The following is a 10,722-nucleotide window of genomic DNA, read 5'->3' as shown; positions in this document are numbered from 1 at the left end:
ATTGTGACAAATATTGTCTCGATATGAAAATAAACCATGGTCAACCATGGTCCAATGTGGCATTGTGATATGGATTGTCTCAATATGAAAATCAACCATGGTCAATCATATTTATTTTAGTGTTTATAATATTTATCTTAGGGTTTATATATGTTGGGTCTATAATATTAGTCCCTTGGGTTCATAATCCCTTTGGGTTTTAGTATTAATCCCTTGGGTTTGTTATTTCATTGGGTTTATAATATTAATCCATTGGGTTTATAATATTAACCATGGTCAACCATGGACAATAATAGCCAACAATTTTCAACCATGCTCAACCATGGTACAATGTTGCGTTCTGAAAAAGATTGTCTCGATATGAAAATCAATCATGGTCAACCATGATTAACCATGGTCCAATGTTGCATTGTGACAAGGATTGTCTCTATACGAAAATTAACCATGGTCAACCATGTTTATTTTATGGTTTATAGTATTCATGTTAGGGTTTACATACCTTGGGTTTATAAATTTTATCCCTTAGGTTTATTATTCCCTTGGGTTTATAATATCAATCCCTTGGGTTTATTGATCTAAGGGTTCATATTCCTAGGGTTTAATATTATTCAACAATGGTCAACCATAATGAACCATGTTCAACCATGATCGAAAGTCGCATTTTGATAAGGATTGTCTCAATATGAAAATCATTCGTGCTCAACCATGTTTATTTTAATATTTTTAATATTTATTTGAGGGTTTTTAAAGCTTGGGTTTATAATATTAGTACCTTGGGTTTAATATTATTCCCTTGGGTTCATAATCCCTTAGGTTTATTGTTCCTTTGGGTTTATAATATCAATCGCTTGGGTTTATTATTCCCTTAGGTTTATAATATCAATCATGGTCAACCATTGTCAGTCGTGATCAGTCATGGGGTTTTAGTATTAATCCCTTGTTTTCATAATATCAATCCCTTGAGTTTATTATTAACTTGGTTTAAAATATTAATTCCTAAGATTAATTAAGTGTTCTGATTCTTAATATTAGTTTGTTGATTCCTTGGGTATATGGATTCCTTGGGTATAAGGATTCCTTGGGTTTATTAATCATTTGTTTTTATAATATTAATGTCTTGGGTTTCTAATATTAATAATCCTTTGGGTTTATTGATCTCTTGCATTTATAATATTAATAATCCCTTGGTTTTATAAAACCCCAATATTAAGGGTTAAATATTGGTCGAACTATTTATGATTATGTCAATATCATAATAGATTAATCTAATATAAAAATCAACCATGGTCATCTGTGATCAACAATGTTTACTTTGGGGTTTATAATAGTCATGTTATAGTTTAGATACCTTGGGTTTATAATTTGTATCCCTTAGGCTTATTATTCCCTTGGGTTTGTAACATTAATGTCTTGGTTTTATTGATCTTAGGGTTCATATTCCTAGGGTTTAATATTATTCAACAATGGTCAAGCATAATCAACCATGTTCAACCATGATCCAACATTGCATTGTGACAAGGATTGTCTCAATATAAAAATCAGTTGTACCCAAACATGTTTATTTTAGTATTTTTAATATTTATGTTAGGGTTTTTATACCTTTGGTTTATAATATTAGTCGCTTGGGTTTAATATTATCCCCTCGGCTTCATAATCCCTTGGGGTTTTAGTATTAACCTTGGGTTTATTTTTGCCTTGTGTTCATAATATCGATCCCTTCGGTTTATTATTAACTTGGTTTTATGATATCAATCATAGTCAACCATGATCAATCATAACCAACCATGATCAACCATGGCCAATCATGGTCAGATCTCACATTATGACAAAAATTGTCTCCATATAAAATGAAGGACAATCATGGACAGTCATGGTTGATGATGGTAAAACATGTTTTATATAATCACACATGGTCAACCATGTTCAATCGTGCTCAAACATGTTCAAATTTCGTGTTGTGACAAAGATTGTCTTGATATGAAAATCAACAATCCCTTCAGGTTTTAGTATTAACCTTGGGTTTATTTTTCCCTTGTGTTCATAATATCAATCCCTCGTCTTTATTATTAACTTGGTTTTATAATATCAATCATGGTATAGCATGATCAACAATAGCCAACCATTGTCAACCATGGTCAATCGTGGTCAAACATGTTCTAACGTCGTGTTGTGAGAAAGATTGTGTCAATATTAAAATCAACCATGATCAACCACGGTCCAATGTCTCATTGTGACAAAGATTGTCTTGATATGAAAATCAAGCATGGTCAAACATGGTCCAACATGGAATTGTGATATGGATTGTCTCAATATGAAAATCAACCATGTCAAATCATGTTTATTTTAGTGTTTATAATATTTATCTTAGGGTTTATATACATTGGGTTTATAATATTAGTCCCTTGGGTTTAATATTATTCTCTTGGGTTCATAATCCCTTGGGGTTTTAGTATTAATCCCTTGGATTTGTTATTCCCTTGGGTTTATAATATCAATCCATTGAGTTTATAATATTAATCATGGTCAACCATGGTCAATCATAGCCAGTCATGTTCAACCATGGTCAAACCATATGGATATGGAAATTAGCCATGGTCAACCATGGTCCAATGTTTCATTCTAACAAAGATTGTCTCGATATGAAAATCAATCATGGTCAACCATGGTTAACCATGGTCCAATGTTGCATTGTGACAAGGATTGTCTCTATATGGAAATCAACCATGGTCAACCATGTTTATTTTAGGGTTTATAATATTCATGTTAGGGTTTATATACCTTGGGTTTATAATTTTATCCCTTAGGTTTATTATTCCCTTGGGTTTATAATATCAATCCCTTGGGTTTATTGATCTAAGGGTTCATATTCCTAGGGTTGGTTGACCATAATCAACCATGGTCCAATGTCGCATTGTGACAAGGATTGTCTCAATATGAAAATCATTCATGCTCAACCATGTTTATTTTAGTATTTTTAATCTTTATCTTAGGTTTTTATACCTTGGTTTTATAATATTAGTCCCTTGGGTTTAATATTATTCGCTTGGGTTCATAATATCAACCCATTGGGTTTATAATATCAATCATGGTCAATACTATGAAGCATATATAATAACACTATGATTTTTTCCATAATAATTATTATATTATAATAATAATAATAAATTATAATATAATTAATAATAATAATATAATAATTGTTATAAATTAACAATATATAAATAATAAATAATAATAATATTATTATTTATAATATTATAAAAACCTTGACCCGTTTGTTTATTATTATTATTATTATTATTATTATTATTATTATATTATTATATTTGGAATAATAATAATAATAATATAATTTATAATAATTTATATTATTTATAGATAATAATATAATAACTATTATAATAGTTAATTATAATTATTATTTAACTATTATAATTATTATTTTCGATGACAAAATTATTATTATAATAATATAATAATAATTATTTTTATTTTTATTTTTATTAGCCTTTTACAATGTCAAAATTACACTGAGCTCGGGGGCTTCTCTCCAAGCTTTTTGAGCATAGGAATAAAATCTTAAATCAAACTAAATAATTCATTTCTTTAGGTCCGATAGACCAAAGTTTGGTCTTAGTGCATGTTAACCACCACCATCATCATCATAATATAATAATATTATTATTATTATGTAATAATAATATAATATTATTATGAGTTATTATTATTATTAATTAATATTACTAATATTATTATGATTAATATTATTATTATAATATTGCCCGCGAGGCTTTGGATTGACGGTGAATGGGTGCACTGTTAAGGCACTCCTTACGATAGGTCACTGGTTCAAATCCCCTGTGGGTGCTTACCTACCAATATATATATATATATATATATATATATATATATATATATATATGGTTATTGTTATTTATATAGTTATTAATAATCATAAATAATTGGATTTTAAAAAAAAATACACATAATAATTCCCTTATCACAATTATAAATTATTGTTGGACCATTATTGTTATTATGAGTTAATAAATATATTATATTATTATAACAATAATACAATATAATTGAATAATTATTATTATTATTTTATATTATTATTATAATAATGTACTAATAATTATAATATATTATATTATTATTATCAGTTATAATATAATAATCATTATTATAATATATTAATCATATAATAATATATATAAATATATAAGAATATGGTTGCTATTATTTTTATAGTTATTGTTTATAGATCTGCGTCTCTTCACTATCGATTGGGTTTTCTGCGGCCCTCGACACTGGTGTTACATTTGCGGTGTGTCAATCTTGTGGCTGCCATCAATTGGCCTGAGCCTCCTGGTTCTATTTTCTTTTGCATGGCTCTTCTCTTTGCTCCAGTTTATAGATCTGCGACACTTCACTATCGATTGGGCCTTCTGCGGTTTATAGATCTGTAGCTCTTCTCTTTACTGTGGTTTATAGATCTGCGACTCTTCTCTTTACTGCGGTTTATAGATCTACGACTCTTCACTTCTCTTCGGCAATCCTCTGTGGCCTTCTACGGCCATCGGCATTGGTGCTACATCTATCGATCTTATCGCTGCCATCAGTTGGCTTAGGCCTCCCGGCTCTATTTTTATTTTTTTTACGGAGCTCTTCTCTTTACTGCGGTTTACAGATCTGCGACTCTTCACTATCCATTGGGCCTTCTATCTACGGCTCTTCTCTTTACTGCAGTTTATAGATCTGCGGCTCTTCACTTCTCTTCGACAGTCTTCTGTGGCCTTTTCTTCGGCAATGTTTTATACTCAGCAGGAGAGCATTCTGTAGATGGCTCCCAGCTTCACAAAAATAGCTGCTGGCTCACTTCTGCCTCTGGGGAGCAAGCTCCTGCCCATATCGTGAGTGAAGCCCCAGCTCCCATTGTCTAGGTGGTCCAGGCCTCACTTGATGAGGCTTTGAAGTTCTCTGAAAGTGCCCTAATCTTCCGATTCAATGGTTTTTGGCCATGTCTGACAACTCTCCACAGTTGGATCTCGGAGGTATGGAAGCCTCTAATTCTTGATGCAATTAACATCTACCCATGTGCTATGGGTTTCTTTATAGTAGATTTTGAAAACCCTGAAAGCAGACAATGTATTCTAGATTCTCGCCCTTGGTTTTGGGAAAAATCAGGCCTATTCATGAGGCCATGGAACCCATCATTCGATCATCAACAACAGTCATAACCTTAGCACTAGTTTGGGTGAGATTGCCAAACCTACCCTTGCATCTATGGAATTTCTCTTCGATGAAATCAATTGGAAATGCATTTGGAAAATTTTACTACAGGTGCCCAGAAATAGAGGAATATGCCAGAACCACCTATGCATGCATCTGTGTGGAAATGGACTTCAACGCCGGATTCCCAGCTAAAATACACCTAACAAGTAAAGACTATGTGTGGAACCAGAAACTCGATTATGAAAGTGTCCTCTTCAGATGTCGATCCATGCATTGTGACAGGGCATCTAGCCAAAAATTGCCCAAAATCCTCCCAGAAAAATTATGTTAGAAAAAATCACCACAGATCTACATGGTGGGAAGGAGCACAAAAAGAACACTACATTGTCATCAAAGAAGAACACTCTCAAGAAAACTCTGAATCACAATAAATCGGGCAAGAATGAAACAACTCTCAAGACATGCAGAGGGAAAGCCCCACCCAACAACAAAAGAGTGAATTCGATAACCCCTCAAGCATTAATAGTTATGAGGATTCAAATACCACACAAAAGAACTCTTCATTTAACAGCAAAGCAGATCTCCTAGACTAAACTTCTTCTTCGACTATCATCAAAAGGATGAACACAATAGATCGTGAAGCTAAGACACCAATGCCCCAAGAACCAGAAGAGATGAAGGAGAAGTAAGATAAAGAAAGTTGGAAGACCGTAGAGAAAAAAAGAAAGCTACAACACCAATTTCGCTAAGAAAGATGAGGAGCCAGACAATTAGAAACTAAGAAAATTATAGGTCCGATAGACCAATTTGGTCTCAGTGGACTAACCACCACCATCATCATCACCATCATCAATAATGATAAATACTTTGTGTTTAAAAAAATGCACATAATAACTATTAATATAGTTGATATAAGCCTATTGGCATATATGAACCACATTGGAAAATGTGGTTGTATTAGTATATATGCTTCATATATGCCTATCGACGTATATCAACCACATTGGTAAATGTGCAAAATGAATAACATTCGATCTTATGAATCAAAATGATAACTTCACCTCAAACAATTTTATTTATTAATCTAAAATGGTCCCTTTATGTAGAGTTTATTTATTAATCTAAAAAGTTCACTTTATATAGAGACAAGGGTGGTCTTTTGATTTTTTATTTAATTAGGTTTGACAGTTAATTGATATTAAATAATTTTATTTATGAATTTCAAAAATATCTTTTTAATATAGAATGAGTTTTTGATTGGTATATAATATTTTACGTTCTTGTATGCAATTAGCTTGGGGTATAATTAATAATGAAAAAAATAGAAAAATATTGGCTTCGTTAAAGGGTGTCTTAATACTTTAGGTTCATGTATGCAACTAGATTCAGGTATATTAATAATGGGAAAAAATGAAAAATAGTGGTTTCTTTAAAGGGTATTTTTCTCTTTTAACTCATCGTGAAGAATTAGGTGTTAACTTTTCATTGATGCATAGGTGGGGATTCAATATTTTGGTTATGTGTAATTTAAGGAGCAATGTTGTGGAGAATAGTTGTCATCTATTTTGTTACTACCAATATACTAAATTCATTTGCACTAATTTGAAATATTAGGTAAATAGACATGATTTATAGAAGAAAGAAGGCAATCTAGAATATTTTAAAGTATTTTTTGAGAATTGATCCCTAGAGGGGCTCAAATAATTACTTATTACTATGGCATGGGGTATTTGGTTGGGCCATAATAAAAATGTATTAAAGAGAAGATCATGCCTTGACTTTAATAGTTTTGTGGGCATTATATTTCACTTTCTCAAAGCTACTCTCTAAGGACAATTAGTCATTTCTCTAGTGAGATACATATAATTGCAAGAGGGAAATCCTATGGGCTTTTTTTCATGGGTCTAGCCAAAAGGTTATTTTTAGTGACTTAGATTTTACATTTCATCTCTTAGAAAATGATTGCTTTCCTTGGAAAAGATATATATTTCATGGAAGAAAAATATTTGCAAGTTTATATGCTCTTCATGCCTTATCATATCGTAGGTTATCCCCAAATGTTTATACTTCGAATGTCTTTGCATATTCTATAATTGTTATATAATGGATACTAAATAACCGTTAGATTTCTAGTCCAAACCCTATTAATAACCCCTTACAATTGGAGAAAAAGCTTGAGTGTGTTTTATGATATTTTCTTTTCTTAGGTTCTAATATTATTTTATAACCAATTATATAAACTCTACAAAAAAACTTTTGATAACACTTTATGGGTGGAAATGAATCAAACTTCGGCAAAATATAAAACTTTATTTTTATATGGACTTTCATGAGGCACCAAATAAAATTTGTCTCAAGTAATTCATATCAGTCATGTCTTTTATTATATATATATATATAACCTGGAATCCCCTTTATATTACTTAAATGATTTATTATAAAAAATATATATATTTGCTACGTGGAATCCACTTTATATTATTTAAAGATATCGTATAGCACATAAAATTTCCTTATTTTCATGTCTATATATAGAAATATAAAATTTCTTTCTTTGCATATCACGAGAGAGTGTTTGAGTAGGGAATGAGATCTAAATTAAAATATAATAGTTAAAGGCTGTTTCCTCTTAGAACTATAATTTTAAAATCTATTTTCCTACGACAAAGTAATGAAAGTGCAGTGAATATGCTTAAGATAAAGTAATAAAATAATGAAAGTATAATGAATATTTTTGACATAAAGAAATGAAATTGTAACGAATATTCTTAGGGTGTTATAATGTAATGAAATTGTAACGAATATTCTTAGGTGTTATAGGTATGATTTGAAAAGGGTATGATAGATCAGGAACCCATGAAAATGATTAATTAGAAAGGACATCAGAAAATTTAATCTTAAATTGTTGTTCATAAATGGTAACACTATTAAAAGCATCTGAATTTTCAAAGAAATTTTAAATAGACTCATATAACATATATATATTCAACTCGGCCTATCAAGTATCAGAGAAACGTTGACGATTCATAAGAGTATCTGGCACTAATACGGCAATGTAAATCACGGCAGTGAAATAGGACAAAGCATGGATTGTAAATCACGGGAGTGAAATAGGACAAAGCATGGATTTATAACAATCATTTAGTTTTGATAACACTTATTGAGATGGTTCACTATCTTTCAGCTATTTATTCATACCCTTCCCTTCAAACCTTCAACCAAGCTCTCAATGTTTCTATCCGAAGATCCTCCGCTTCGCACTGCAGTCTTCGCACAGTCTCTTAGAGCCTCGATATTTTTCCTTACTTCCATCCCTTCGTCACTGAACAATTTTCTGATGGTGCTAGATATATCTTTCCTCAGTATCAGTCCCTTCCCTCCCCCCTCACCACCTCCGCTCAATCTGTATCCAATTTTCCATTCATCGGCCATGAGCTTGCTGTTGGTGAATTGATCCGACCAAAATGGAAAACCTATCATGGGAACTCCACCACCTATGCTTTCAATCATTGAGTTCCATCCACAGTGAGTAAAGAATCCCGCAACGATGGGATGGGATAGCACTTGCAGTTGATTGCACCATGGAACAACGAGCCCCTGCCCTTTGATCTCATCCAGAAAGCCGTCTGGTAAGCAGTCCGAGACTGTTGAAGAGACTATGTCCGGACGAACTACCCAGAGGAAGAACTGTCCGCTTTCCTTGAGACCCATCGCTATTTCCTCCAGCTGAGCTTTAGTCGTATGAACAATACTCCCAAACGAAACGTATATAACAGAAGCATTAGGTATTGCATCCAGCCACTCGGAGCAGTCATATTCTGTCCAAATGCTCGTTCCAACACTTATGTCCTTTGGATGGTCACCGTTCAGAAAACCCGATGGAAGCAACGGGCCTACATGCAAAACCGGAGGCTTTAAATTCACTGCCTTGCTTTCGAGATCGTCAAAAGAATTACCGAGAACCCAATCTGCTTCGCGACCCACCTGAACGGACCTCTGCATCACATCAAGAGTGTACTTTGAGCCCGCGTCTGTCTCACGAATGAAGGAAGGAAGATCTCTTGTTTCTAAGGTTGGCACGCCGGGAATATAATCAATCGAGATGGTGCCTTCATCAGCTGCAGGCAAGTCCACTGTAGAATATTAAAATTCGAAATAAAAATAAACAAGATTCAGTTGTGAGTAAACTACTTGCCTACTGATGAGGACGGGCTCAGATATATCTGCAAGTTTTTATAAACAGGATTTCAAACGGAAAAGCTATTTAAAGCTAGTAGAAAACTTACCAGTTCCTTGTTGAAGCGAGTGATAGAGATCCACCAGCAGATGGAAGTGATAGTAGATTGAATAAAGAAATGTCGGCTGTGTCCAAAACGAAATGAAGGGAATACCTAATTTCTTTGTGACTTCAAATGACCAGGGAAGAAGACTATCAGCTATGACACACGATATGGCAGGCCCCACCTTGTTAAGATTGTGAAGAAGCTCTTCCAACTCTCCTGCCATATTATCCACAGAGCGCACAAAATCATTGAATCTGGCCGACCGATCGAAATCCAGAGGTAATCCATCAGAGATTTGAGCAGAGCGAATATCGAGACCAAGATTACGGGCTTCGTGCTCAATAGGATCGTCTTGTTCAGCACTGTGAGTGTGAGCTTTAGTGATCTGCTGGTGTCTGTGGTCCGTGGTAACGAAGGTGACTGTAACACCTTTAGAAGCAAGCTTCTTGGCAAACTCCATCATGGGAGTTATGTGACCCTGCGTTGGGTATGGGAACACAAGAGCATGCAAGGGTTCTGGATTACGAGCCATCTGATTGTTGGATTGTGAGCTACGACGTTCCACAGCTACTGGCTAACTGATCTACAGGTAGTGGAATCTTAAAACTCAGTGTTCTGAACCTTCTCTTCCTCTTTATTAATCATCTGAAGAATTCCGTGTAAATAACGACCTCTGGCGTTTTACAATACATTGTGAGAATATTTGCTGAGCAGGACGCGTGAGAAATGAATGTAGGGCATATGTGGACGTGTAATACTATGACTAATGCTTGTAGGTCATATAGGGAATATTCACGAGGAAATATTGTGTATATGACGACCTCTCGCGTTTACGATACAATGTGACCATATTTGTTGGGTTGGACGAGTTGCACGCGTTGACAAATGAATGTAGGGGCATATGTGGACGTGTAATACTTGGACAATGTTATACTAGGACTAGTGCTTGTAGGCATATGTTAAGTGAATCGCAAGATTAGCATTTGACACGTTGAGAGGCAAAAGGCTAAGATACATGACATGAGCAATGACGTTTCAAGTGCCCAAAAAAACATGACAAGAACACGAAAGCGACAAATATTTTATATGTATAGAATTGATGGAAATATATTTAATTAAGTTGAAATTTAAATTATTAAAATTTAATATGCATATGTACACCTATGCAAGATATCTTTAATAAGTTGGAATTTAATTTATC

The 10,722-nt window shown here is 33.4% G+C and overlaps 1 protein-coding gene across 1 annotated transcript; it reads right to left on the bottom strand.

Moving 5' to 3' along the window:
- Positions 1-8,237: 8,237 nt before the first annotated feature.
- LOC149196475 (UDP-glycosyltransferase 86A1-like) lies at positions 8,238-10,087 on the bottom strand. The gene is made up of 2 exons (XM_089403748.1): positions 9,525-10,087; positions 8,238-9,356 (listed from the first exon to the last, which is right to left on the bottom strand). Exons 1-2 carry the CDS (start codon positions 10,051-10,053, stop codon positions 8,431-8,433), a joined length of 1,455 nt encoding a protein of 484 aa, XP_089259874.1. The 5' UTR covers positions 10,054-10,087; the 3' UTR covers positions 8,238-8,430.
- Positions 10,088-10,722: the final 635 nt, after the last annotated feature.

The sequence above is a fragment of the Pinus tabuliformis genome, chromosome 2_2 (genome assembly GCF_031772625.1).
Source record: "Pinus tabuliformis cultivar Carrire ecotype Pingquan chromosome 2_2, CPIR1, whole genome shotgun sequence".
Taxonomy (NCBI): domain Eukaryota; kingdom Viridiplantae; phylum Streptophyta; class Pinopsida; order Pinales; family Pinaceae; genus Pinus; species Pinus tabuliformis.
The sequence above is the reverse complement of the archived record's forward strand: the minus strand, read 5'-3'. Positions and strand labels throughout refer to the sequence as shown.